Source organism: Sminthopsis crassicaudata, chromosome 1, assembly GCF_048593235.1.
Source record: "Sminthopsis crassicaudata isolate SCR6 chromosome 1, ASM4859323v1, whole genome shotgun sequence".
NCBI classification, from domain to species: domain Eukaryota; kingdom Metazoa; phylum Chordata; class Mammalia; order Dasyuromorphia; family Dasyuridae; genus Sminthopsis; species Sminthopsis crassicaudata.
This window is the reverse complement of record NC_133617.1, coordinates 71,766,612-71,793,505: the sequence shown is the minus strand read 5'-3', so window position 1 is coordinate 71,793,505 and position 26,894 is coordinate 71,766,612. Positions and strand designations below refer to the sequence as shown.

Here is a 26,894-nt window from a genome sequence, read left to right as displayed (position 1 = left end):
CCCAGGAGGCAGAGCCGGTGGGTGCAGAGGGCAGGAGAGAAGTGAGGGAGTGAGTGTGAGAAGGAATGAGGCCTTTCCCCTATATGGAAACAATTTTCTCTAAAAATAAACAGTTTCGCTGCCTCGGCTACATGAGAACTTCCTGCCACCACAGAACAAGTCTTGGCTCAAGGCTCAGCCACACCCACCCCAGGGGAAAGCAGGGACTGGGGGGCCTGGTGGGCGGGCAGCTGGGGAGGGGGGCAGAGGGAAGAGACACAGACTGGGAGGAGGGAAGGAAAGGAAGAAGGGAAAACTCGGGCCACGGGTGGAGAAGGGCCTTGGCCCTTGGCCCAGGACATCGTCCTTCCTGGCCAGAGGCAGTTCCTGGGACCCCGAGCCCAAGAGAGCCTCAGGAGGTCAGTGAGAGGGCCATTGCCTCCCATGCCATGTGGGTGGCTCAGGCAGCCTGCTCAGTCCCATCCGTGAGGGGCAGCGCCCTCGCCCTTGCCCCAGGCCCACTCTAGCTGCTCTCGGCTTTGGGAAAGGCTCAGATTGGCTGACAGAGAGCACAGCCCTTGGGCGGAGGTTTTCTTCCTGATATCCAAGCCTGTGACCCCCCAGATCTGCACAGTGCAGGCCCATACCTGGGACAGAAGGGGAAGTTGGACAGGCCTGAGGGGCCGGGGCCAAGCGTCCTCTCCTCAGCCACTTTGTCTCTCCGAGTTGCTTTGTCTCTCTGGCTCCGATGAGTTCTGTCTCTCTCTCTCTGGCTTTCTGTCTACATCCTCCAGTCCCTCTTGTCCCTGGAATATGGGGGAACAGACTGTTCCTGCTTCCATCACATTTCCTGCTACTTGGGGGCTAGAATATCACTAGTCTGCCTTCCCAGTCTCATCACCCTTCCTTCTCCCATCTCCTCAATCCCCACCTGGGAAGTCAAGGTCTAGACAGTCGGATGGGACAAGGTTCTGGCAACCAGACCAGGGGCCCCTTTAGCTTTCCCTTCCCCCACCTAGTGGCCAGTGACTCAGACCCCCAGATGGATGGTGTGATGGGAACAGAAACCAGATGTTGGAGGGGGAAGGGGCTTGAAGGAGCCAAGGGGAGGGGGCCTAAAGACTAGGTCAGCCTTCTGATCTACAGAACCACCATTTCCTGCCCTACCCTAATGGATATAGGGCAGATGGGGAGGGAAGGAGGAGGGGGGTGTCGGAACTCTCCTTCAGAGCCCTCGATCCTACAGAGAAACACAGAATGGCAAGCAGAGAAGAAAGACACTGGGGGAGAGAGAGAGACAAACAGAATTAAGCAAAGGAGGGGCAGGGGTTAGGGGCTCAGGGGGAGGAAATCTCTTACAGGGGCCTGAAAGCACCAATTGTCCAGTCACTAGTCCCGCCCGCCCCCTCCCTCAATGGGGTCATTCAGTCTGAGCTGGACGGACACCCTGCCCTAGAACTGTTGGACATCCCCTCCCCAGGCTCTCTTTTTCCAGTCCAATGTCTTCTGCCTGGCCCCCACTCTCTCCTTAACTGTGGCTCCCCCTCTCTAACACTGGACACTCCCTCTCTGGCCAGACACTTCTTCCTACTGGATGCCCTCTCCCCTATCAGAACTCCTCCCTAGCAAACTGTCACTTGATAGTATTACCTGAACTGGACTCCCCCTCTAAGCGCCAAGCTGCACCCCCTTCCGTGACCCCCACACTCCCTTTTTAAGTTGATAACTTTTCCCAGACCCAAAGACTACTTGTTCAGCAGAATACCTCTTTTCCAAATACCCCGTGCTTAGCCAGATGCTGTGTTACCTGGGCAGGGCTGCCCCTTTCTTGTTGGACGGCTCTCCCTCAAGCCAAGATGTCAGCTTCCCCGACCCCCAAACCCTCTCCTCCGATCAGACATTGGCGTTCCCAGCTTGACACACCCTTCCAGAACAGATACTTTCTCTTTGGCAAGCTGTCCTCTCCCTAAGCCAGGACACCTCCCTCTGACCTGAATCTTGCCCCATCCTCCAATATTAGAGATGGGCACTGGGACACATTCTATCCCTCTACTTCCTGGCAGGAGGCCATCTAAACTTTTCAGAGGGAGTCTCCTGCTAAATGAGTGGAGAGATAAGGAGGAAAGGACAGATTGCAAGCTTTAGAGCAGAATATCAGAGTTCAGTTCTCAGTCACAAGACAGTGTCTTCTTCCCTGGTTCCCTCCCTTGGATGACAAGCCCACCCTGATTCTCAAACTAGTTCTTTCTAGGGATGAGGCTGATGGAGAGGGAGCTTCAGCTTGTATGTGTTGGAGGGAGAAGTTGGTCCTGTTTGTTCTTCACTCTCTCCCAGCTTCCAGGGTCCTGGGGGACTCAACCTGACCAGGGACTAGAGGATAGAAAGAAGGGCTGGGCCCCTTGAAAGGATTGGAGGACACAGATCAAGGCCTGAGTGGGGACAACCGGGGGCTTTGAGACAGGATGGAGTTTCAGGGCCTCCTAGCCAGCCTCAGCTAATAGCAAACAGCTGGATCTTACTCCCTCCCCAATTCCGGCCCCAGCCCAGCCCAGGCCACAGGGAGGCCTCTGGCCTCCTCATCGCCTCTCAGCCCCACATCCAGCAGCCTCCCTGTCCGGGACAGAGAGAGACTGGTTTTTGGAGCATGGGGCACGTAAGAAAGAGACTAAGACACGAGGTGGAATAGAGACAGAAAGCTGGAAAGGAGACCCGAGTGGAGACGTAGGAAGAATCGGGGAGACAGAAAAGAGGAATAGGAGGGTCCCACAGACTGAGGCAAATGTGAGACACACAATGTAGAAGAGAGAAGGAAAGAAACTTCAAAGTAGCAGATGAAAGTCAAAAATAGAAAGAAATAGAGATGAAAAAGAGACAGAACAGAGAAAAGGAAGGAAACTTCGAAATAAAACACAGAGAAATAGAAAGAGATGAAAAGGAGAGACAGAGGGACAGAGAGAAGGAAGGAACTTTGAAACACCAGATGAGAGTCAAAATTAGAAAGAACTACAAATGAAAAGGAGAGGGACAGAGAGAAGGCAGGAAACTTCAATGTAGCAGATGAGAGTCAAAAACAGAAAGATACAAACGAAAAGGAGAGGGACAGAGAGAAGGCAGGACACTTTGAAACACCAGATGAGAGTCAAAATCAGAGAGATGAAAAAGAGGGACAGAGGAGACACACAGAGGGAGCCCCTCCGCACAGAGACAGTCCGAGCCGCCGGGCCTCGCTCCAGATGTTTCCCGTCCCTTTCTCCCGCCCCGGTACCTGGCTCGGCCCCTCGCTTCCTTCTCCAGCCCCGACCCCGTCCCGGCCCGTCTGCTCTGCGCGGGCTTCTCTCGGCTCCCAGCCTCGGCAGCCACCTCCTCCTCCCCCTGCCCGGCTCCGGCCGCCGGAGGGGCGGCGCGAGATCCCCCTCCCCTTCCCGGCCCCGCCTCCCGCTCCCCTCCCCGCGTAACGCCGCCCTCCCGAAGCCCGAGTCCACTAACTTCAGCGCCCTGGGCTGGGGGTGGGGCGGGAGTGGAGGAGTCTGTGCCCAGGGGCAGGTGCGGGCTCCACCTGCGGAACAGGTGTGTGTGGGAGGGCTCCCTGCACCTTTCCCAAGTGGAAGGGAAGGGCTTCTGCGGCCGCGGCCGCCTCGGGGTGTCTCCCCCGCGAGGAGCCAGCCGGACGGGATACAAGGCGAGGGGCCCCCTCCGCTGCTAGACCTTCTGGAGGGGTGTGTGGGGCGGAATGTCAGGGCATCCTGGGGTTCTGCCAGAACTTGCACCCTCTCAAAGGGCGATAACACCCCCAGTACTCGTGCCTCTCTCTCTCCTTCCTTATCCACAGCGGGCCAGCTGTCGGGGTGGGGGAAGGCGGCGTTGAGACAGTTACCAAAACATCTCCAAACATCCCAACCCAACCGGAGGGAGGGCCCGGTGCCCCACCGTGCCCCTCTTCTTTTAGCCAAGCCAGGTCCAGCTGGCGGGAAGGGGACCCCGCCTCCCTGCCCTCCCTTCCCCCCCACCGAGTTGGACCTGCTCCTCCGCCCCCTGGCTGGGAGCACAGAGATGAAGGTACGACATACAAGTTGTCTCCCCGGCAGAAAGCTGCCCCCCAACCAACCCCCTTCAAGGGAGGACTCGTGTTCACTGGGTGATTTTTTTTGAAAAGTCACTTTAAATTAAAAAAAAAAAAAAAAAAAAAGGAAACCGTAAACACAGGTGTAGACCCTTTCTCCCCCAACTGGGCACAGTGCCAGAGGGCGACCAGGGTGAGTGAGGGGCGTGGAAGACAAAAGCACCAGAGTGGCCCGGTGGGGAGGAGGGGGGCCACCCCAGGCCAGGCCTCCATTGTGTGTGCAAGGGTCCCAGACCCCCGGGGCTAGCCACAGTCCTTTGGCATCCTTCTCAATCAGCCTTCAAATTTTCTGAAACTTGTTCTGTTCAAAGAGTTCCTGGGGAGGGAGGAGAACCGAAAGGGGGGAAGAGATACATCAGAGTAACAGTCGGTGTCCCCCCTTCCTTCCTTGGAAGGAAGCCTTCCAAGGTTTCCTTTTAGAAAAACCTCAAGTTCCTTCCTCCTCCAGGGAGCCCCTTCCCCATTATCATTAGGGTTATTCCTTCACTGGCTGCTCATCTATAAACATGTATTAAGCTCCTAACGTTTAGTGCCAGGCTGGGCACACAATGAAATTTATTTGCCCATTTATCCTCCCTTCAGCCTTTTCTAAGTTTTCTGCCCTCATAGGCCCCCAGACCATGGAGGGCATCCTGGAAGATACTGACACACAGTGTCTGGGGGTCAGGAAAAGCAGATGTAAATCCAACCTCAGGGGCTCAGTAGCTGTGCTGCTCTAGGATAATAATCAGCTCTAGGGTTGGCAAAACCCCTTCTCTGTATTATCCCTTTTAATTCTCATAAACAGCTAGGGGGTTGGGACTATTAGGCCGGCTTCACAAAGTGGGGCTGCTCAGGCTGGCACAGCTGGCACTCACTTCCCTACACCTCCCTGCTGCCTCTCGAGCCCCTTAACCCCCCAAACCTGTTTTCTTGTCAGGAATCATCCCGCCTAGCTCCGAGCTGTGGCCAGAATCAAAGTAGGGAATGTATCCTGAGCCTTGGCCACGCTGAACCCTGCAGGGGTGGGCTCTTTCCTGCAGCCACTGCTTCCTTACCTGGGGCTGGGGCCGGAGGACAGGGGGGCGAACAGCTGGGGGATGCGCTGAGTCAGCAAAGGCTGCAAGGCCTCCTTCAGGCGGCTGTAGTTCCTCTCCAGCTCCCGGTGGTACTCCTTTTGGTCAGGACCGATCAGGGACTTGTTCTTCCGCAGGGCATCCTCACACCTGAGGCCAGGAGTGGGGTTCAGGGGTTAGGCTCCAGAGGAGGCCCAGACCAGGAGGTGGGAGCAAGGGCATTGGGGGACCTACTTCTTGCAGAAGTCCTTAAAACAGAGACGGAGCTTGTTGTGGTGCCGGAAGAGCTTGGGGTCCTCAGGGATCTCAGCCAGAAACACTTGTGCTACTTCCAGGGGACCCTGGGGGTTGAAGAGAGAAAGCTGAGAGGTAATATCTCAACCTGGAGCCTTGCCTGGGTAATGACCAACCCCGGACTTCTACCACATCTTCGACCTCCACCTCCAACCCAGAGGCCTGCCAGATCTCATTTTGCCCTGACATTCTCTAGCCCACCTGGCCCCCCCAAACACTCTCATGCTTGGTTCTGACCCAGTGACACCCTCTTCACTCTGTGCTGACCCAGTGACCCCCCCTTCAGTGTGTGTCTGACCCAGTGACACCCCCTTCACTCTGTGTCTGCGCCCCACCAGCCTGTGACAACCGTGCCTGGTTCACGGTGGGCCCCACGGAGCCCTGGAGCACCATCTGGAGCATCTTGGCGTCAGGCGGCTCCTGCTCGGTGGCGAAGGCGAGCTCCCTTGTTTTCTTCTGCATGTCCTCGATGGCCACCTCCACGGGCGTCAGCACGGTCTGGGAACACAGGGGGCAGTTTTAGTGTGACAAGGGTCTGGGTGGGCCCCGGAGGCCGGGCGCATCCTGCTCCGGTGGTCCCAGCCCAGCCCCTCGTGGCCTGGCACCTCCTCCTTGTGGACGACGTTGATCCGGGTCTTGATGTAGGGGAAGGCGTGGGCCGTGCTCAGGAGCGTCTTGCGCTTGCGCTGCTCGCGGAGCTCCCCGTGGGCCCGGCCGTCGGCCGTGAAGGGTGTGCAGAACAGGAAGGTGCGGAGGTCGTAGTTCTTGTCGAAGTAGGTCACTCGGTCTTTCAGCTCGTAGGTGTCAAAGTAGGGCTCCACATAAGTGATCTGGATGTATGCCTGGGAGGGCAGGGAGGGCCACGAGGGCCCCCAAAGTCCCTCAGTGCCCCAGGACTGCCACCCGCCCAGACTGCGCTGAGCCAAGGCCCCCCAACGCCCCCAGGGCAACACCTCCTGGACACCCTGGGCCTTATGTTTAGGGGACTCCTCTTACTTTGTGGGGCTCCAGCTTGGCTTTGTCCACAGGGTTAGAATCTTTGATGATCTCAACCACATCATCCCCAAAACGCTCCGAGTAGAATTCCTGGGGGGGGGGGCAGGCCATGGGTTTGGGAGTCACTTTGGGGAATGGGACGGGACTGGGCCTGGAAAAGGCGGGGGGCCGAGGAGGACCTAGCATTTCTCCCCAACTCCCAATTTCCTGCTCCATGACTGGTCAGACAGTTAATGAGCCCGGCTCCGGCTGGCCCAGCCGCAGCCCACAGCATCCCCCCTTCCCCTGAGTCACTGCATCGCCCCCCTTCCCCTCTCTCATCACGTGGGCAGCCCAACCTTGCCTGGGCCCTGGAATCTGCTGCTAAATTGATAACAAATGTCTGAGCCCTGCCCCCCCCCTCAGCTTTGGCAGTCTCCTCCCAGCCCCGGGCAGCACCACCCCTTCCTTCTCCCCCTCCCTTCCTGGGGAACAGAGTACAAAGCTGTTGACTGGGGTCCAGGGCCTGCCCAGGCCCCACTGGCCCCTGCATCTCATCACCAGCACCTTGTTAAGTTCCTGTACTAATGAGCTGCAGAGGGTGGGACAGGAGGGAGGGAGACTGGGAGAAGCGGGGCCTCCAGGATGGGGCCATTCAGTCCATGCCCCTGCCTCGGGGAAGGGCAGGCCCCGACCATCCCCCCCAACTGCCTAGTCACCTCAAGCCGGTGGGAAATCTCAGCAAGTTTTGTGATCGATGGCTCCTTGTACACAAACTCCTGCTCGTCCAAATCCCCAAAGCGGGAGCCGTAGAAGCCAACGCGGAAATAGGTCCCAAACATGCGCTGGGGACCTGGGGGGGCAGGAGGGTCAGAGCAGCTCTCCTACTTGGGGAAAGCGGTTTGGCCTCGGGGCACTCGGGGTCAGGGGACCATGAAGGGCAGGCCCCAGGGATCCTAATCTCCCTTCCCCCAAGTTACCAGAAGCCCTTCCTTAGTTAAGGAGGCAATCCCCCGGGCTGGGAGAGGGATGCGACCCCCTCTCAGCAACAACCCAGAGATGGGAATATTGGGGAGGATGGGACCTGAGATAACCGGGAGACTGAGGGAGATGGGAAGATCCTTCCCTTCCCCAGGGAGACCCTCCTGCTCCTCAAGGCCAGCCCCCACACCGAGCCCTCTGGACTTGAGGCTTCCCGGCCTTTCCTCCCTACACGAGGCTGGGACCGCAGAAGGGGCAAACAGGCACAGGGAGACCCTGTTCTTTTTTTCTGGGAGGGGGCTGTTTGGGTTTGAGAGTAACTCACTCACCAATGGCATGTCCAGATGGGGGGAGATCAAGTCACAGGGAGCATGGAGAAAAGGGAGAGAAGTCAAATGTCCTTTCCTCGTGAACCTGGACTTACCTGTAGGGGACCCCAAAAGGACCAGAGATCCCGAGCCCCGGGGACCACCCATCCCAACAAAGAGCAGTGGCGGGGAGCTCTGAGAAAGGACGGGTAGGGGATCCAGGTGGCCCCCAAGCCCAAACCAACCAAAACTGTGTTAGGACTGAAACTTCTCTCAGAACCTCAGAGGGGCCTAAAAATAGCCCTCACCAGGGGGCCCTCGGGTGAGACAATGCGAGGAGAAACAGGATCGGGCTACCAGCAGCCTGGTTTCTGGGGGGCTGCTCGGAGTGGGGGACGTCAGGGAGTGTACGGAGCGGGTGGGGGAGGGCTGCTCTGATGGGTGCCAGCAGCCCCGGCCCTGGTGGGAACTGCCAGGATCCTGGCATTGTTCTTTACCCCCCTATCCGGACTACCCAGCCACAGTCGCAGGGCCAGGCCGGGAGGGGGAGAAGGGGGGGCACTGCCCACACGGGGAGGATGCCCAGGGAGGCCCCCCTCCCCCAAGCACTCGGGGACTCCCCAGAGGCAGCAACGAGAGCTGGTTGAGTCATCTGGGCTCAGGCGCTGCCCATGGGACTGGGGGGGAGGGGGATCATGACCCTGGCAGTGGCCACCCCACAGCTGTGCCAGGCGGGGGGCGGAGACTGGATAGGGTTTAATGCCTCCCTTTCCCTGCCAAGCCACAGCTGCTGCTGCTCCTGGGGAGGGGGGGGTGGGGGTGGGGTGCGGAGGTCCGTGAGCTCCCCCTGGTGGTTGCAGGGCTATCCCAGCAGGCTCCACATTGGGGTGTCTAGCTCCGGCAGAGACGGGGACTCTGCTTACCTCCCAGCCAGAGCTCTGAAGAGAGAAACAAAGCGAGGTGAAAGGTCCTGCACCCCAACCCCTGCCCCCGATCTCCCCAAACCTCCTCTGGCCACTGAACCCCAGGGAGCAGCCTGTGCGGGGGGCCGTGGGGGGCAGCCCCTGGCTGGTGCGGATGGGCTCTGGAGAAGGGGCTCCCTCTAACCTGGTGGATGATCTTGGTAAAGGCCTCCTGTAGTTTCCCATGGACAATGGCCAGCTTCTTATAGTCTCGATGGGCCTCCAGGATGGGGATGAGGATCTTGTAGACCTCATTCACAGCCTCGTACAGCCCGCCCTGGCCACGGGGAGCAGGAAAAGGGAGAAAAGCGAGTTCCTGGGCTTGCTCCGCTGGGCCTCTGACAATGGAGACCGCTGGGCTTCCCTCCGCTTCCGAAGGGGGCTAACCCCGCCTGGGGGACCCCCGGGGCCCCCCTCCCCCACCAGCCCGCTCCCGGGCCCGCTGACCATGGTGAAGGAGGCGGCCGCCTGCTCCAGCAGCCCCACCAGCCCCAGCTCCGTGAAGTGCTTGCCCGAGCAGATGCCCTCCTCGTCGGGGGAGAGGATGTCGTCGGAGATCGCCGACTCCTCCAGGACATTGGATGAGATGCTCTAGGCAAAAAGGCGGCCCCTTGTCCATCGAGGGGACCCGGCTGCAGGCGTCCTTCCTCAGCCTCAGCCTCCACCCTGCCCCGGCGCCCGCTGCCTCCTGCCCACCTGGAAGGTGACGCAGCCCACGGGCAGGTGGCGGCTGTCCTCCAGCAGGGCCAGGTACTCGGCCACCAGGGCCGCCGCGTGGACAAAGCACTGAGCCGCCTCGGCGTGGTTCCCCCTCTCCGCGTGCTTGCCCGCCATGTTCTGAAGCCACGTTAGACGAAGGTCTGGGGAGCCCTGGTACCCGCGGGCAATCCTAGCATCAAGCAGGAGGCACCTGGTCCGACTCATGCCCCTCATCGGCCCACCCCCACCCGCCTCCTGCCCACCTGTGCATCCCCACCCTCCAACTGGACCATCTGTCCGTCCCCAGCAGTTTCCTGACCATCTGTCTGTCCCCACCCGCCCAGCAGGCACCATCTCCCCAGCCTCCCGCCCACCGTCCTCCCTCCTCACCTGTACATAAGATCAATGAGCATCTCTGGATCTTCCTGGTGCTCCTTCATCTTCACGGTGTCTGTCAGTATCATGTGCAGGTTGAACATGAGGTCCTGGACCTGGGAGCAATGGCGGGGGTTGGAGGGCGGCTGGAGGGCCGGCGGCCGCAAGGAGGGGGAGGACGGGCCTCTGGGTACCTGCTCGGCAAAGGTGCTGTCCCGCAGCTCCAGGTCCTCCTCCGCATAGGTGAGGATGGTCTTGAGTGAGCGCCGCAGGTGCTCCTCGTTGAAATTCTGCGTGGTCCCCACGAGGGACGATAAGGACATGGTTACCTGCATCTTCACCCGGGCAAAGTTCTGTGGGGAGGACGGAGGGGCGGGAGTCCTGTGAGCACTGCATGAAGACCCCTCCCCTCCCCCTCCCCTCTCCGCCCACCCCGCTCACGTTGCCGATCTCGTAGTTCTGGCGCATGAGGAGGTAGAGGGAGGCGCTGGCATGGGTGCGGATGGCGGTGACCCGGCTGCTGCAGTGGCGAAGCAACCTCAGGCAGAGGTCTGCACACAGCTCCGTGTCCTCCTCAAACAGCAGCTCAGGGAACTGCCCCCGAGCCCGGCACAGTTAGGCACAGGACACCCCCCTGCAGAGAGACACTGGGCGCAGGGCCCTGGGTGCCCTCCCCCCTGGGGCTGAATGGCAGGACCCCTCCCCATATCCCTGCTTCCCTCCCCCCTGCAGAGAGACACGGGGCACAGGGCCCTGACTGATTCTGCAGCTCCTCTCCTACACCTGGGAATGAGCAGGGGCCGGATGCTGGGCCAAGGGGCGCCCGGGCCCCCTCACCTTGGACACGAGGGCCCTCTGGGTGGCCAGGCCATGTTGCAGGAAGAGGGAGCTCTGGGTGCAGCCCAGACTGTGCAGTAGGACCTTCAACACGGCCCCCAGGAGGCCCTCCTTGGCCTCCGACAGGATCACAGTCTGGGGAAAGAGGGAGGGGGAGATTTATGGATGGATGAGTGGGGGGAGACGGCCCGTCAGACGCCATCCTCCCGGCTCCGGACCACTACCTGCACTATGACCTCCAGGGTATCCAGGACGATGAGGTTGGCCTCCGTGGCCAGGTTCCCATCGACGAGGGCCTCGTGCTCCATCTCATCCTTGGTTCTGTAGAGAAGTGGAGATGGAGGGGTTACGGGACCACTCTGCCCCTGGTTCCTGGGTGAGTTTGGGGGGCGGCTCAGGTCCAGAATCCTTAACCCTCCCCACCCCTGGCTCTTCATCCACTGCCCTCCGGCCCTTTCCACACCACTCACTTGTCCACTCTGTCTGAGGTCTGCTTCCAGTGTGTGACGTTCTTCCTCCATCGCACGTTCTCCTGGTTCCCAAATGGGCTTCTCTCTGAAACACGGAGGTACGGACACAGTCCCATGGTCAGAGGGGGCCCCCGGGGCCAGATGCGTGCAGGGCTCACTGGTCCCCTCCATGGTGGGCAGAGGGGACGCTCCTGCGGAAGCCACAGGCCGGGGAACGGGCGGGGTCTGGCTGGCTCCTCGGGCAGCGGAGCTTACCCCGGCTGCGACGCACCATCTCTTGCCGGGCCCCAATGGTTCCCAGAATAGCCTCCTCTAGACGAGCTTTCATATCCAGTGACTTCTTGAAAGTGAGGCTGTTGATCCGTTCAAAGGCCTTCTTTCCCTGCAGGTGGTGGTTAAAGGGTGGAGACTGTGTCAGAAAAAGGGGTCTGGGCTGATAGGCTCTGTTCCCCCAAACTCTTCCTGCCTGGGCCCTCCTCCACCCCAAGCTCCTGTGAAGGTCTCTAACGTGAACTGTGGCAACAGATTTTCTGGGGCAGGGGAAGGTGACTTTCAGTTCCAAAGGTGCCAAAGACCCCCGTGCAGTGCTCGATATCACTGACCACTAGCCCCTGGCTACATCCTCCTCTCCAGGCCTTTGGGGCCTTGCTCTCTCCAGGTTATACTACTTTCCTATCCACTTTCTGGGTCTTCAGGTCCCATCTGCCACATGAGTGTCCCCACCAAAGGTCACTCCATAGTCCTTGAACAGTTTCATTTTATTCTACTGGGGCTCACTGGGCACTAGGTAATCTCATTAACTCCCCATGGGGAGGATAGGAGGTTTGATGATCACCTCTATGCAAAGGATTCCCAGATCTCTCTATCTACTCCTAAGGTCCTGAGCTCCAATCTCCTATCACCACCTGCCTTGTATTTATTTTGAACTGAAAGACCCAAGGGTAGCTCAAACTCACCATTATCCAATCAGAACTTACAATCTTTTACAAGCTCTGCCCCTTTTTCCATCTTTCTTTCTTTTTTGAATTTTTTTTTTTTATCTGAGAACTTTTTATTGGCTAAGAACTGCTGAGAAAATTGTTTATCAGTATGGAAGAAATTAAGCTTAAACAAACAACATACAACAGACACCATCACCCCTGCAAGTCTTCCCAACTCTCTATCATTGTCAAGGATATAATTTTGCATCCTCCTGGTCCTCCAGACTCACAACCTCAAGGCATCCTTCCCCGCACTCACTGCACAAATCAAACATGGCCTTCTATTATCGCTAGGACCATAAAACCAACTCTAAGTTTTGCTTATTAGTTCAATAGTTTTCTTACTTTCAACTTTATTAATCTCCCCTTTTATTTTCAGAATTTCATATTTGGTATTTAATTGGGGGTGTTTACTTTGTTCTTTTTCTAACTTTTTTAATTGTGCGCCCAATTCATTGATAATCTCCAGAATCAAACAGAAAACCTTCCTTGGCATCTCGAGCTCTTCATCACTTGGTCCCTTCCTTTCCAGTTATTTATTCCTTTGCACTTACTCAGCGACAAGCCACACCGGCCTATATTTTTAGTACATCTCATCTCTGTGCCTTTGCCCTGGCTGTGCCTTATGCCTAGAATGCCATCCCTCCTCGACTCTTCCTCTTGGCTTCTTTTAAATCCTCCAAAAACTCAAGTCAAACCCCACCTTCTGCCAGAGGCCTTTCCTGCTCTCCTCTCAGCTCCCCCGTGCCTTCTCTCTGAAATTCCCTCCCACCTCCACCAAAGCCATTTAGTCTGTGACAGCTGTTTACAATGTTGTCTTCCCCACTGGACTGTGAGCTCTTTGAGAGCAGAGGTTGTTATTGTCTTTATATCCCCACTGCCTACAGTAGGCACTTAATATATGCTTGGCCGATTGACAGGGAGAGCTCAGGTGGCAGAGTGGGTCGATGTGCCTAGTCCCTGGTGGGATTTGTGGGCCCGGCCCAGAGGATTCAAGGGAAAGGGCTTGGGAGTCCTGTGGCATAACCTGGTCACTTCCAGGGTGTGGAAACTGAAGGGCAGAGGGGAAGTGGCTGCTGGGAAACCACCCGGAGGAAGCGGGCCCACCTTGTATTCAAAGCAGGATGTGCAAAGGTGCAGGAGGTCCAGCAGGCGGACCAGCTGCGCGGGCCCCAGGTCGCTGGTCCAGTGCTGCAGGAGTCCACGCTCTGCATTCTTCAGCACCCACAGTGCGCAGATCAGCAGGGTCCGGCTTGTGTCTGCCGCCAGGGGGCTAACTGTGCGGGGGGGCTGAGAGAGGGAGAAGCTGAGCTGTAGACAGGCCCCGTCCTGGCCCAGACATCCAGGTCACCTTCCACCCTCCACCCACCAGGCTGGCTCCCAGGAAGTCTGGGCTGAGGCTGTCTCTGGAGCCTTCTCCTGCTCCAAAAGTTGGGGTCCTCCTTCACCCCCTATCCCCGCTCTGGCATCGCAGAGTCCTCCCCTCAGTACTCACAGCTGGAGGCCCCAGGGGGAGGCTGGGCCGTGGACCGGGGGTCAGGGGGTTCCCTGCGATCGCCATGGCCACCGAGGGGCTAATGGTGCTGCTCCCATCCATGTCGGTATCCATCTCGGCCATGGAGGCCAGTCGGGAGCGCTGCCCACTGCTCTCTGCGGAGGCCGGGACGGGTGTTACTGGGGGTTGGGAGAGGGAGGTGGAAGGAGCCAGACTTTCTCATCCTGGGTCCCCGGGAGAGCCCTCTCGGCTGGGCCAAGAATGCTTGGGCCTCTGTGGGCCTCTTCCCACCTGCTGGGGCTGGCACTGCCCGGGCGAGAGCCCAGGCCCAGAGAGGGGGGCTGCTCCCCAGCTCTGCACAGAAAGTGCTTCCCACGCTCTCATTTGATGCAGTTCTGTGAGACGGGCACTGTGATTCTCATCCCTATTTTACAGATGAGGAAACTGAGGCAGCCAGTTTAGGGACTTACCCGGGATCACACAACTAGTGAGTGTCTGAGGCAGGATTTGGAGCGAGCTCCTACCTCAAAGGGTGATTGTGAACGTCAACTGAGATAATGTATGTCAAGGGCTCTGCACGGTGCCTGGTATGCAGCTGGTGCTAGATAAATGCTGCTTTCCCCTTCCACACATTCAGCATTATTTATCCCTTCCCCCCAAGCAGCAGCCCAGCTGACCTGAGAAGTCGTGCAGTTGGGGGAGGGTGTCCAGGACCAGGGTGAGCAGCGGCAGGTAGAGCTGGGCCACGCGGGCCTTGACCTCGGGCTCGGCGTAGCGGGCGTCGGCATCGTGGCTGCACAGCAGGCTGTGCACGGCGCTGATGGCCTTCTTGTGCAGGAAGAACACCCTGGGGGGTTGGGGGTGATGTGGTGCAGCCTCAGGTCCTCGGGGCTCTCAGCCCACAGCAGGTCCCAGCCCTTCACTCACCGTCCCCCCTCCCGCCGGCCCCTCACTCACCCCCAGCTCTCAGCCCCAGTCCCTCACTCACCCCTCGGCCTCGGGCTCCAGAATCAGGGCCAGCTCGGTCAGCAGAAGCCCGGCCAGGAAGTGCTGCTGCCGAAAGGAGCTCGAGAGCTCGAACATGCTGATCACCTTGGGGTCCTGGACGTGGCTGGAGAAGGCTGAGCTCTGGGGGGAGAGGGGGAGGTCAGGGCTAGCTCCCCAGGAGTTCCGGCCGAGGCTGGGAGCCAGGGCCCCCTTTGGAGGGGAGGGGGGAGGGGTCAAGAGTGGCTTTACCTGGGAGGTGGCCGAGGAGACGGAGGGGGAGGGGGAGGCTGGGGGAGAGATGGGGCTGCAGGGCAAATTCAGGGTCACGTAGTGCTCGTGGCTGCAGAGGATCCTGGTGAAGTCCATGCGCAGGGTGATCAGCCCGTTGGGGTTGGGGGAGGTCTGCAGGCGAGTGGCCACCTGCCCAAGGCTGAGGTTAGTGGGGGCCGCAGGGGGCTGCCCCGGCCATATCCTCCTCCGCAGACTCCCCCCCCAGCTGCCGCCAGCCCACCCCCACACACACCTGCTTGTAATAGGCTCGGATGAGGAGGAACACAAAGCCTCTGTCCACCAGGGACAGGAGGTCACTGAGGAAGAAGGCCAGGCTGGCGTTGAGCCTCTCCGCCAGCTCCAAGTCCTGCAGAAGCGGGGCCGGGTGTCAGCTTTGGGGCCTGGCAGGGGGCACAGAGCCAGCCCCCCCCCACCTTTCTGACCCCGACCCCACTAGCCTTCTACTCATCCCCTGTGTGAACGACCCTGAACTCTCTCCTCCAATCCTAGACCATCCCCTTCTCCAGCTTCCCGCTGGACATTTGACCCTGGACATCCGGCCGACTCCTAGAACTCACTGCTCAAACAAGAGAGCCAAGAAACAAGGCCCGAGTCCCCCTTGCTGATGGCCTCCCTCTTGTGGACGGTCTCCCTGCGGCTCTGAGGCCATCCCTGCTGCCAAAGCCTCACTCATGGCTCTCGGGAAGGCCCCCAGGGCCGCGACCTGCACTGATTTCTCCTCTGAGCACCTCCGGGAGCCGTCACCGTGTGGGTGACCTGGGACCTCCTCGGCGCAGGGCCTGAGCCCGCTCTCCCGTCTCCCTAGGCTGTGGGCCTGGGTCAGCTCCCTCTGTCTCATTACCAGGGCACGGAGGTAGTGACAGGGGTGTCAGCCAACAGTGATTGGCAGACAGGACCCCGTTCAAAGAGGAATACAGTGTTTAGCCCCCAGGGAGGGGCGGTCCGCAGCCCTGAGCTGGCCCTGCCCCCAAGTTATGGGTCAGTACTGACAGCCACACTGGGGCTGGCCCTGCCTGGCAGCTGGTCCCCAAGGCCAGGCCCTACCTTGTGGCTGCGGGCAGTGACCTCCAGCCCCACAGAGTTGACCAGCGCAGAGATGTCATCCATGAAACGGCCTGGAAAGCGCAGCTTGCGCGGGGTGTCCAGACGCTCGCTCAGCACCAAGTGTAAGGACATGCTTTTTATCTGGGGGAGGGGGAGAGGGGAGAGGAGCAGGCTGAAGGCCAAGACTGGGGGGGGGCAGATGACACTCTCCTGTGCAAACGGATCCTCTGGAGGATTCAGGGTTTTAGAGGAAGGAGGGACCTAGGTGACCGTCAAGTCCGGCCTGCACCCCACAGGGGACTCTCCCAGAACAGAGCCAGCGGGCGGCCCATCGGCTGACCTCCCTGATGTCTCGATTTGCTTTTTTGGTGACTGCCTCCCAGCATCCTGGCTCTGGGTTAGAAGGCCCAGGTTTGTGTCCTGGCTGGTTACCTGCCCCGCGAAACTAAACCGGGACAAATAACCACACTTCTCTGTGAAATGGAGGGGGGTAGGCCGGATTCCCACAGAAGTCTGGTCCTGCTTGCAGCCTCTGATCAGATAGATGTCTAACCACATTTACTCACTTAACATTCTCCCCAGTTACATTTAAAACCATTTTTTAAACTTTTGGGTTCCAGATTCTCCCCCTTAGCTAACCCTATTAAGAAACCACCAGATTCATGTCTAACCCCTCTTCTGGTTTTGAAAGCTCCCTTTCATGTTCCCCCAACTCCTTTCTCTAGCATAGCCCACCCCAGTTCCTCCAAGGCGGAAGGTACCCCGAGTCTCCCTTGGATCCAGGGCTTACCATGAGCTGGAAGAAGAACCAGGCGTGCTGCAGGACGGCCTCTCGAACGGCACTGCCACTCACCACCCACTGCAGGGCCAGCTCCTCGTGCAATAACTGCGGAGGGCGGGACGTGAGGGGGGGCTCAGAGGGAGCCCAGGCTGCCCCGCCCCCCCCCACCATTCAGGGAGAATCCCAGCCAAAGCGCCCTTCCCGCTCTCCCATCTCTTCCTAGGGGTCTGGGGAGCCTCTGTCCTTCCCTTTCCACGAGCCCAGCACCTCTCGCTGCCCTATGACTCCAACCAGCTCCTCGCCCTCTGGGCCCCTGGCCTGGAGTTTCCGCACCCACTTCCCACATCCATGTCCTCGCCCTGCCCCCGGACAGGCTAATGTGACGGCTAAATTCGAGCGAGAGGCTCAGGGACAGAGCGAGGCTGGAGAGTGAGGGGGTGAGGCAGGCTTCTTTCCCCAGCCCCTCCCGTGTGCCAACCCAGGCCGGGCCCTGGAGGGGGCTCCTTCGCCAAGCTACCTTCCTCCCAGTAGGTCTTGGCTGGGAGGTCGCCGGCAGAGACGAGGAGCCCTCGAGATAGGAGGAAGCTCGGTTAGGACCTCGATCCATGGCCTGCGAATGGAGTGGGATGGAGAGGAGGAGGAAGAGATGGTGGAGCAGAGGGTTAGTGTGGAGAGAACACAGAGAGAAGGATGGAGGAGGAGGAGGAGGAGGAGCAGGGAGAAGAGAAGCCAGATGGGATGGTCCAGTGGTGGAAGCAGCCTTACTGGGCTGCAGCCTCTCCCAGTGCCCCCCCTCACTGTGCCCGGCGGTTCGGCTTCCCCTTGCAGGGGGGTTCTAACCTACAAGGCTCAGTTCTAACCTCAACCAGCATTCGCCCTTCCCCCAAGGCTGGGCCCAGAGCCCCCGGCCTGGTCCAAGACCCCAAACCAGGCCCATCACACATTCACAGCAGGCTCACTGACATGACAGCCTCCCCCTATCCTAAATACTCAGCCAGAGTCCCAGCTCTGCTATAAACTCGAGCCCCCACTGCCTTCTCTCCTACACCCCCTACTAACGGAACCAAATTTTGTGGCCCAAAGGAGAAAGACCTCAGGTTCATCCAAAGACTGTGACAGCCCTGAGGGCCACTGAGACCATCAGCTCTTTCTCTGCAACCTTCAGATGGTCCTCCCCCAGTCTCCTGAGGTATGGAGGGGCAGACCAGCCTCCAGATGGCACTGGGTGTTTCCGTCTCCGGAGGAGAAAAAGGACATTTTGGAGTGAAAAAAGAATATTTGGGGGAAGCAAGTCTGAAGTGGCTGGTGAGGGAGGAAGGAACCGATGATGATAATTAGCATTTATACAGCCCCTCAAGGCTGGCAGAACACTTTACAAACCAGAGTCATTCAGCTAGTGAGCGTGAGGCTGAATTTGAACTCGGGTCTAACTTCAGGTCCAAAATTCTAAGACCCAGCTGCCTCGTTGGGACTCAGTCAGCAAGTATGAGAAATGACCAGGGTTCAGAGACTGCCCTCGAGAAAGAGACCCCCTTTGGAGGGTTAAGTGCTCTCCTAACTGGGCGCTCCCCGAGGGCCAGTTCCAGGCCCACTCCCCCAAAACCAGACCAACCAGTGCAAGAGGAGGGAAGGGACCGTACGCCTGCCCCAGACAGAGCCTCGGCTGACCACTAGGTGTCACTGTCCCCCCCAAAATGAAAGGTGGGGCAAAGCTCCTGGTCCATCTCCCAGGTCCTCCAAAGGATCCGGAGCTGGACTGTGGACTCTGCTCCCTGTCCCATAATGGGGCAGCTGAGAGGATGAGACCGGGTCCTTCCCCAGAGAGCTAGATTTCTGGATTTTGATTTCCTCATCCGCAAAATGGACTACCGACCTCCAGGTTGGACACTGACCCCCAAGCGTCCATCTACGACCCATTGATCTGCACTTTCTGTTTCTATCTCTAGACTCACACAGGCCCTCATCTCCCTACTTGTCTCCTCTCTCCCCATTCCGACCCTCCTTCACAAAGCCACCAGAAGTAATCCCGCAGCTCAGATCTGACAAGTCACTCCTTTCCTCAATTAACTTCTGTGGCTCCCTATTGTCTGGGATCAAATATCTTCGCTTCTCTGTGGGCCTTTTGCAACCCGGCCCCAATGCGCACTCCTAGGCTTCCATTAAGGAACTCCAAAGGCAGCTAGGTGGTCCGGGGAGTAACTCGTCTCAGACGCTTCATTGCTGTGTTACTCAAATGTCTACTTTGGGCCCACACCCCAAAATGAGGAAAGTAACGGTGGTCACTCTGGAATTGTCACCAAGGTAACAGGAGATAATACTGCAAACTACTTCCCCAACCTTAAAGTATACATAGTATGTATATGAGAAATGCTAGTTATTATTATCTCTACCATCGGAGCCTGGGCATTGGCCGAGCCCCCTCCTCAGAATTAACCCTGCCTGGAGCCCACCTCCCCACCTGCTAGTGGCTCCCTGGCCCCCTTCACGCTGCATTTTTCTCCACATGTAGGTGTCTTTCCTGACAGAAATGTCATCTCCTGAATTCCCTGAGGTAGGGGGAGTTTCATTTTTGTCTCTGTACCCTAATACCAAGTATAGTGCCTGGCACACAGCAGGTACTAAATAGATGCTTGTTAGTTGGCTGGAAGACAGAACCCCAAAGGCAAGATCACAGGATGAGACAGAGCATGGTCAGAAGCAGGTGGTTCAGGTAGTGAAAGCCTGAGGAGATGGGGAGGCATCCCAGAGGATGGGGAGGAGGTCCAGGCCCCAAATGACAGGTAAGGGCCAGGGAGTGTGGGGGGCATTCCAGGTAAGGTAAGAGTAGTAAGAAAGAGGCCTTGTGACCCGGATGTGCTTGGAGGCCAGCCCTGACCCCCCGGCTCCTATTCTGTCCTCCAGCTGCTGTCACTGACCTTGACCCCAAGAAGGCCCACCCGGAGCTCAGATGCCCTGCCTAGTCCTGACCCTCATCAGGAAATGACTGCCCCCCGCTCGCCCCGAGAGCAACGACTTGGAAATGTGGGCTTCCTTTGCTGCCTTCACGGTCCGCCCTTTGTGTTAGTGGGGAGCAGAGCTCATGCCAAAGCAGGGCCAGGTCAGGGGGCATGCATGGCCTTGGGGTGCCAGCTGCAGGCAGGGGGGCACCTGTTTGAGGTCAGCGCTGTAGTGGGGGTGAATCCGCCGCAGGACGGCCTTGCTGCCCCCTGGGGCATAAGCAGAATTCACCCAGGAGTGAGAGCGGTCCACACCCTAGAGCGGGTCGGGGGTGAGGAGGTGCGGGGAGAGGGGTGCGGGGAGGGGACACCGGAGAGAGGAAAACCAGGGTGAAACCCAGCCCGGGCTCCCGTGGCACCTGGGCACCCACATGCCGCCTCCCTAAGCCCGCCTAGCTCAGGCAAGGCCTGTAGCCTTGGCTGGGAGTGGGGGGCAATGGCAGAACTAAAAGGAAGGAGCCTGGGGCTCGCTGGGTTCTGATCCGTCACATTACAGAGGAGGAAACAGCTGACCCAGGTCAGTAACATACCAGCAACAGGTCTGAGGTCTCAGAGGGGTCACTCTCGGCCTCCCATTGGCCCCCACCCTCCACAAAAGGACGCGGAGTGCCCACTTCTCTTCACCCTTCCCTGGCCCTGTCCCACCCTCAGTCCCCTTCCAGACAGTAAGTGGGTGACCTCCCTCCACCCCCACCCCACACCTCTCAGGCCAGGATGGGAGTGACCCCCCCCTTTCCCTGCCCCCACCCCACACCTTGCAGGCCAGGATGCGGGTGACCTCCTCATCTGGAGAGCAGGGGGAAGAGGCCAGATCCGGGTTGCTGCTGCTGATGCTCTTGGAGCGTGACAGGTGGAGGCTGGAAGGCCGGCCTGGGGCCCGGGACAGGGTGGCGCAATGCACAGGGGGCGGGGGCGGCACTGGGGGAGGATGGGGCCGTGAGGCTGGCCGAGCTCCCAGGCACTCCCCTGCATCCCCCATGGCAGATTCCCAGGGGTCTCTGCCCCCCCAATTGGCCTCTCTGACTCTCCAGGCTGGGGGTGCTGCCTCAAGGGGGTTAGCCCTGGGACAATGGGGGACCCCCAATGGGAGCGGGTGGCAGCTCACTCACCCCCCGGAGGGCTCGGCTCAGGGCCAGGCAGGCGGAAGGCGTAGTGGATGTAGGCAGCCAGCAGCTGATTGTGACCCCTCTGGTCCTGGGCTCCATCCAGGCTCTTGTGAATAAGGCTGACCACGAGAGCAATGGCTTCAAAGGCCCCGCGGCCCAGGTTCACTAGAGGGCGAGGAAGGTCACAGGTCGGCTCCTTGCACTGGCCCAGGCCCCTTGTGCAGGCCCTGCACCCAGCTGGCCCCCGGTCCAGGCCCCTTGTGCAGGCCCTGCACCCAGCCGGCCCCTGGCCCAGACCCCTTGTGCAGGTCCTGCACCCAGATGGTCCCAGGCCCAGGCCCCTTGTGCAGGCCCTGCACCCAGCCGGCCCCTGGCCCGGGCCCTTTGTGCAGGCCCTGCACCCCCCTGGCCCGGGCCCCTTGTGCAGGCCCTGCACCCAGCCGGCCCCCGGCCCGGGCCCCTTGTGCAGGCCCTGCACCCAGCCGGCCCCCGGCCCGGGCCCCTTGTGCAGGCCCTGCACCCAGCCGGCCCCTGGCCCGGGCCCCTTGTGCAGGTCCTGCACCCAGATGGTCCTAGGCCCCTTGTGCAGGCCCTGCACCCAGCCGGCCCCTGGCCCGGGCCCTTTGTGCAGGCCCTGCACCCAGCCGGCCCCTGGCCCAGGCCCCTTGTGCAGGTCCTGCACCCAGATGGTCCCAGGCCCCTTGTGCAGGCCCTGCACCCAGCCGGCCCCTAGCCTGGGCCCCTTGTGCAGGCCCTGCACCCAGCCGGCCCTTGGCCCAGGCCCCTTGTGCAGGTCCTGCACCCAGATGGTCCCAGGCCCAGGCCCCTTGTGCAGGCCCTGCACCCAGCCGGCCCCTGGCCCGGGCCCTTTGTGCAGGCCCTGCACCCAGCCGGCCCCTGGCCCAGGCCCCTTGTGTAGGTCCTGCACCCAGATGGTCCCAGGCCCCTTGTGCAGGCCCTGCACCCAGCCGGCCCCTAGCCTGGGCCCCTTGTGCAGGCCCTGCACCCAGCCGGCCCCTGGCCCGGGCCCTTTGTGCAGGCCCTGCACCCAGATGGCCCCCGGCCCAGGCCCCTTGTGCAGGCCCTGCACCCAGCCGGCCCCTGGCCCGGGCCCTTTGTGCAGGCCCTGCACCCAGCCGGCCCCTGGCCCAGGCCCCTTGTGCAGGTCCTGCACCCAGATGGTCCCAGGCCCCTTGTGCAGGCCCTGCACCCAGCCGGCCCCTAGCCTGGGCCCCTTGTGCAGGCCCTGCACCCAGCCGGCCCCTGGCCCGGGCCCTTTGTGCAGGCCCTGCACCCAGCTGGCCCCCGGCCCAGGCCCCTTGTGCGGGTCCTGCACCCAGATGGTCCCAGGCCCTTTGTGCAGGCCCTGCACCCAGCCGGCACCTGGCCCGGGCCCCTTGTGCAGGCCCTGCACCCAGCCGGCCCCTGGCCCGGGCCCTTTGTGCAGGCCCTGCACCCAGCCAGCCCCCCAGCCCTTACCAATCTGGCCGCCGATGATGGGGGGTCGCACAATAAGGTGGATGAGCTTGTCCAGCACATGGTGGGAGAAGGCAACGAGGGGCTCGGGGCTGGCCAGCCGCAGGGCCCCAACGCTGCTCTTCAGTTCTGCCTCCACATTGTTCTCACTCAGGATCACATCCTTCAGGCGGAAGGGGAAGGAAGCCTCCTCTAAGACATGGACCAGCGTGAAGAACTTGTCCAGGTGGGGGTCCTGGAGGGGAGGACCAAGTCAGAGAGCCCCTGGTGCACAAACCCGTTCTGGAGGAGGCCGTGCTTCCTGCTGGCCCCCGCCCATACATCTCTGGGCTCCAAGGCTCCCCTGGAAGGCCTGCTTCAGACCGAGGCCCACTCTGGCCCACAAGCCTCCCTGTTTCCCGGGCTCCCCTTGCCTGGGAGTGGGGGGCTGCTGGTGTGTGGGCAGGGGGCTGGCACTATCTCACGGACCAAACAGCGACTCTCCATGAGGCCCTTCCCATCCCCCACCTCCCCTGAGCCAGGGCTTGAGTCAGCAGCCAAGTCAGAAATAGCTCCTGGGGGTTGGGGTGTCCCAGCCTTCCTGCTACCTCCGGTCACTCACACTTCATGGATGCCAGCCAGGCCCATGGGCCAATTACCCAACGCTGGGTCTGAGAGCCAAGGGCCTCTGGGCCACGTGAGAGTCCCCAAAGATTCCTGGGTGCTAGGGGGGGAGGGGACCTTCCACAAGAGCAGAGATGGGCGCCTCCCTGGCTCCCCCAGGGGTCTACCCTTGCCTGTGGCACCCCCCCTCCCCGGGCCGATGGTCCCCCGCCTGTCCTCCCCCAGCCAGGAGTACCTGCGGGTGCACAGAGGACACAGCTGTGAGCTCCACGTTGAACACGCCCTTGTGACCATCCACCCACCGCATGCCAGGGAGGGCGACCTGGGGAGAGGGAGAGAGGGGCGCTCCCAGAACTCCGCCCAGCTGCCAACTAGGGGACTGGAGGATGGGCAAGAAGCTCTTTTCCCCAGAACTCCTGCTGCCAGCTCCTTGGGCCCTGATCACGCTCTGGGCAACCCCATCGTGCCCTCCCACTTGCTGCTGTTGCAACATCCGATGGGTCCGGCCTACCTGGCCCAAGTCAGGGCCACAGGGGTGGGGGTGGGAGAGAGCTCCCCACCATCCATGAGTGCCGGGGTAGAAGCGTCCACCTGGGGCCACAGGGGAACCTCAGGGCTGGTCTGGGAGGGGGAGTCTCAGGGGAGTCACTCACGTCAGGGGTGAGCACCGAGTAGCTGGGGGGCGGCCGATCCACAGACACAGGCAGGCAGAAGGGGCCCGTCCTCAAGCGGCTATGCTGCAGGAGGGGGACCCACTGTGGAAGAGACATGAGCGAGCAGTGAGCCCCGAGAACAGGCCATCCCCCACCCCAACTCCATCCCGCCCAGAGGGAGGGGTCAGGAACAGAGGGGGGTCAGAGCTGGCAGTGGGGACCAGGACAGCTTTGAGCCGCTGACGGGAGGAAAGGGTCCCAGGCCTTACAGTGTAGCCCACAGGGGTTTCCAGAGGCGTGCTGGGCCGGGGCTGGCAGCTGATGTGATAGAACGTGAACAACAGGTGGTGATTCTCTGTCACGTTGGCTGGAAGCTGCACCTTGAACTCCTCGTAGAATTCAGGGCACCTGGGGGAGGGGGAGATGGGCTGGTGAGCCCTGAGGGGTCCTGGGCCCCCTCCTCCATTGCTACGGAACATTCTTTAGATCCAGGGGCCCACCCTAGGTCAGCCAGCCCCAGGCCTCCAGCTAGTTCTGACTGGTGCTCTTCACCACCCAAGTTGGACCCCTCAAGTTCATTCCCTCTGTCACCCCAATCAAGCTTCCCAGCCCTATTACCAGACACCCCCCACAGGTGGACTGCTTGGCCCCCATACTTGCTATGATACACCACAGCTGTGTAGGCCTCTCGGGAAAACTCACTGCAGCTGGACTTCCCAAATATCACCTTGGGGTGGGGAGAAGAGGGGTTTAGGGTGGTGATAGCCCCTGCCTCGGACCGAGGAGGGCAGGAGGGGCAGTTCTGCCCATAGCTGGAGCTAGACTGGGAGCCCTAAGCAGGAGCAGAGCTCAGGCCTGGAAGCACACAGGAAAAGGGGGAGTCCCCAGCATCCCTGCCCCTACATCCCCGAGGAACCACCTCCTCAGGCCCTCCCGAATGGCATTTCTGGACCTGGACATAATCCATGGGATTATAATGAATCAGACTTGGGAGACCAGGGAGCCCTCCCCTCAGACTCACCCAGATGCACCTGCAAAGAGCAAGGCTGAGATCTGGAACCAGCCCCTCTATCGGGGCACGGGTTCCTTCATGGCATGGCTGCCTCCCATGGGGCACAGACACAGACAGACACACAGACAGAAATACTTACCGGCAAAGCCTGGCTGGGGTCCTCCCCCGCCATGTACTGCACTTTGATGGCGATGTTCCTGACCGAGCCCTGGCGGCTGCTGAAGTTAAGGTTGTGGGGGTAGATATATAGTAGGTTTCTGGTGGGGGGAGAGGAGAAACAGGTCAGAGGTCGGTGCCTTTGGTTCTTCTTGCGGCAGGAGTTGACCATGGACAAACATTCACACTGCATTCTCAAGTTTGACAGATCTCACCTGGGTCTCACAATCCTATAAGGCAGGTTACTTTAGATATTCTTGTCCCCATTTTACAGATGAGAAAATCAAGGCTCAGTAAGGTAACTGCTGGGGAGATATCTGAATCCAGATCTATTTTTTTCGTTGTTTTGTTTTTCTCCATTAACAGCACCAAGAGATTATTTATATGGAATTGGATTTAATTCAATTAGCAGGAATTGTGAGACATTTGCAACACAAGATATATTAGCAAAGTACTTTGTAATGAGAAGCAAAAGACATTTAATGGGAAAGAACTAATTATCCAAGATTTCCCCATTCCCTTTTTTGAATAACATCACAGACTTTAGCCCAAAATTCAATTCACATCTAACTAACCCTAACTCCAACACTCACTTTGAGATAAAGGAGTAGAGAGGATTGTCAGCACTGAGTGTATCTCAGAGGTGACCCAGTCCAGCTTCCTATTTCACCGATTCTTGTAAGGCAAGAGAAGGCCCTGCTCAAAGTCGCCCGTGTCAAAAGTGGCGGTCGATATTGGGGCTCAGTTGTGATCCGGATCAGGCCCTCCCGGGGAGGACAGAAAAGGCCTAAGACCTCCAAAGGAACATTCTTGAGAAACTAGGAGTGAGCTTGTTAGGGAGGACTTCATACCCCCAAAGGGGCTTGAATTAGGCCTTGAAGGACACGTGGGAGAGTTCCCCAAAATCCCTCAACTTAGAGCTGAGCGGAGGACATAGATTTATAGTTATATACTGTGTATGTGTGTGGATAGATAGATAATTAACTTGATTGCTGAATTCAACCCCCAGATTTTGTCCAGTTGAGTGACCGGAGCAAGGTCGAACAGATGGTCTCCAAAAGGGCTGGATTCGGTCCTCTGAGTCCAAATACCACATTCTTCCCAGCGTAGGGCAATGGTCCTTGGAGATCGCGCAGCCTAGCTCCTACACTTTTCCCAGGCAGAGATGGAGTCCCAAAAAAGGGACTTTTCTGCAGTCCCAAGCAACTGAGCTGGGATTCAAACTCTCTAAGACTTTCTAAGACTAAGGCCGAGAGAAGACTGGATGGGCTGCACTGGAGAAGGCTCGGGGGCCAGGTGATGCTGGACACAAGCAGCTTCACAAGCTTTAAGAATGCTGATCAGGGAAGAGACTAACCACGGTTGGACCAATGACCAAGCTGTCACCCACCACCCAAAAGGGAGGGGACAGACAAGCTGAAGAATGATTTCTCTTTTTTTGGACACAGCCAATGTGGGAATTTGTTTTGCTTGACTAGAAACATATTTACAAAATTTCTGGGTTTGGGTAGGGAGAAATGAGCAGGAAAAAAGGCTTGTTAATTGAAAAAATTAAATTAAAAAAAAGGAAAATATGATACTAGGCCTAGAAACATAGAGGTCTCGAATGACAGTCGGGAATGTGGCTTTTCCATCACCAGATCACCAAAGTGGAAGGAGCTTCAGAGGCCAATCAGTCCCCCATTTACCCAACAGAAATCCCTACACTGACCCCAATAAGTAACCATGTAGTCTCTACTACAGACCTCCAGGGATTCTGAAGGCAAGCCCTGAAGGATTTGGAGAGAAGGACGTGACAAATTCTAGGCTGTAAGGTTAACTGGCAGCCAGGCCAGGATGAAATCAGAGGGTTCTCATGGGGGCAGGGAGAGTGGTGAAAAGGCTGTTGCAATAGTCCAGGCAAGAGGGAAAGAGGCCCTGGATTGAGCCAGGGTTGCGGGGGGTGGCCCTGGCCTGTGCCCAGAGTCAGACGGAAGAACCAGCATGGTGCGGCTTCGTGGGGCAACAGACTCCTCCAGAGGGGCTTAGGTGGGGCCCATGCCTACCCCTGGCGGCATGAGACCATGCCCTTGGTGAGGGGCAGGCTGCCCGGGTGACCCAGGGGGAGGGTCCTGATTCTCAGACTGTGCTCTGTCTCTTACTGAAACCAGAATTTACCTTCCCTGCCATGTCCTCAGCAGGCAGACTGAGGATAGTGTCTGCATCAGATAAATGAGGAAACAGGCTCAGGCCGAGGAAGCCTTCCTTCCCTACCAGAGA

General features: G+C 59.2%; 1 protein-coding gene across 13 annotated transcripts in view; it reads right to left on the bottom strand.

Annotated features, from left to right (window-relative positions):
* The window catches only part of LOC141566650 (dedicator of cytokinesis protein 6-like), a 91,312-nt gene that overhangs the window by 35,846 nt on the left and 28,572 nt on the right, over nucleotides 1-26,894 (bottom strand). For 2 of the 13 annotated variants that reach the window (XM_074311499.1, XM_074311519.1), the window contains exons 15-50: nucleotides 24,619-24,736; nucleotides 24,124-24,194; nucleotides 23,737-23,875; nucleotides 23,468-23,569; nucleotides 23,050-23,136; nucleotides 22,215-22,446; nucleotides 20,739-20,900; nucleotides 20,384-20,547; nucleotides 19,781-19,885; nucleotides 17,151-17,243; nucleotides 16,643-16,738; nucleotides 15,853-15,993; nucleotides 15,041-15,154; nucleotides 14,767-14,937; nucleotides 14,519-14,658; nucleotides 14,208-14,377; nucleotides 13,531-13,685; nucleotides 13,143-13,325; nucleotides 11,311-11,437; nucleotides 11,056-11,140; nucleotides 10,810-10,906; nucleotides 10,586-10,720; nucleotides 10,190-10,342; nucleotides 9,943-10,101; nucleotides 9,764-9,864; nucleotides 9,371-9,563; nucleotides 9,122-9,265; nucleotides 8,820-8,951; nucleotides 8,636-8,650; nucleotides 7,143-7,268; nucleotides 6,445-6,534; nucleotides 6,054-6,290; nucleotides 5,803-5,946; nucleotides 5,389-5,495; nucleotides 5,137-5,304; nucleotides 4,117-4,415 (exon numbers count right to left, since the gene is read on the bottom strand). In XM_074311499.1, coding sequence (XP_074167600.1) covers nucleotides 4,373-4,415; nucleotides 5,137-5,304; nucleotides 5,389-5,495; nucleotides 5,803-5,946; nucleotides 6,054-6,290; nucleotides 6,445-6,534; nucleotides 7,143-7,268; nucleotides 8,636-8,650; nucleotides 8,820-8,951; nucleotides 9,122-9,265; nucleotides 9,371-9,563; nucleotides 9,764-9,864; nucleotides 9,943-10,101; nucleotides 10,190-10,342; nucleotides 10,586-10,720; nucleotides 10,810-10,906; nucleotides 11,056-11,140; nucleotides 11,311-11,437; nucleotides 13,143-13,325; nucleotides 13,531-13,685; nucleotides 14,208-14,377; nucleotides 14,519-14,658; nucleotides 14,767-14,937; nucleotides 15,041-15,154; nucleotides 15,853-15,993; nucleotides 16,643-16,738; nucleotides 17,151-17,243; nucleotides 19,781-19,885; nucleotides 20,384-20,547; nucleotides 20,739-20,900; nucleotides 22,215-22,446; nucleotides 23,050-23,136; nucleotides 23,468-23,569; nucleotides 23,737-23,875; nucleotides 24,124-24,194; nucleotides 24,619-24,736 — 4,699 coding nt within the window. In that variant the 3' untranslated portion in view covers nucleotides 4,117-4,372. Of the gene's footprint in view, nucleotides 1-626; nucleotides 786-1,786; nucleotides 3,202-3,244; nucleotides 3,379-3,465; nucleotides 3,879-4,116; nucleotides 4,416-5,136; nucleotides 5,305-5,388; nucleotides 5,496-5,802; nucleotides 5,947-6,053; nucleotides 6,291-6,444; nucleotides 6,535-7,142; nucleotides 7,269-8,635; nucleotides 8,651-8,819; nucleotides 8,952-9,121; nucleotides 9,266-9,370; nucleotides 9,564-9,763; nucleotides 9,865-9,942; nucleotides 10,102-10,189; nucleotides 10,343-10,585; nucleotides 10,721-10,809; nucleotides 10,907-11,055; nucleotides 11,141-11,310; nucleotides 11,438-13,142; nucleotides 13,326-13,530; nucleotides 13,686-14,207; nucleotides 14,378-14,518; nucleotides 14,659-14,766; nucleotides 14,938-15,040; nucleotides 15,155-15,852; nucleotides 15,994-16,642; nucleotides 16,739-17,150; nucleotides 17,244-19,780; nucleotides 19,886-20,383; nucleotides 20,548-20,738; nucleotides 20,901-22,214; nucleotides 22,447-23,049; nucleotides 23,137-23,467; nucleotides 23,570-23,736; nucleotides 23,876-24,123; nucleotides 24,195-24,618; nucleotides 24,737-26,894 lie in introns of those variants that run through there. The other 11 variants (XM_074311530.1, XM_074311539.1, XM_074311596.1 and 8 more) reach the window with 9 other exon arrangements.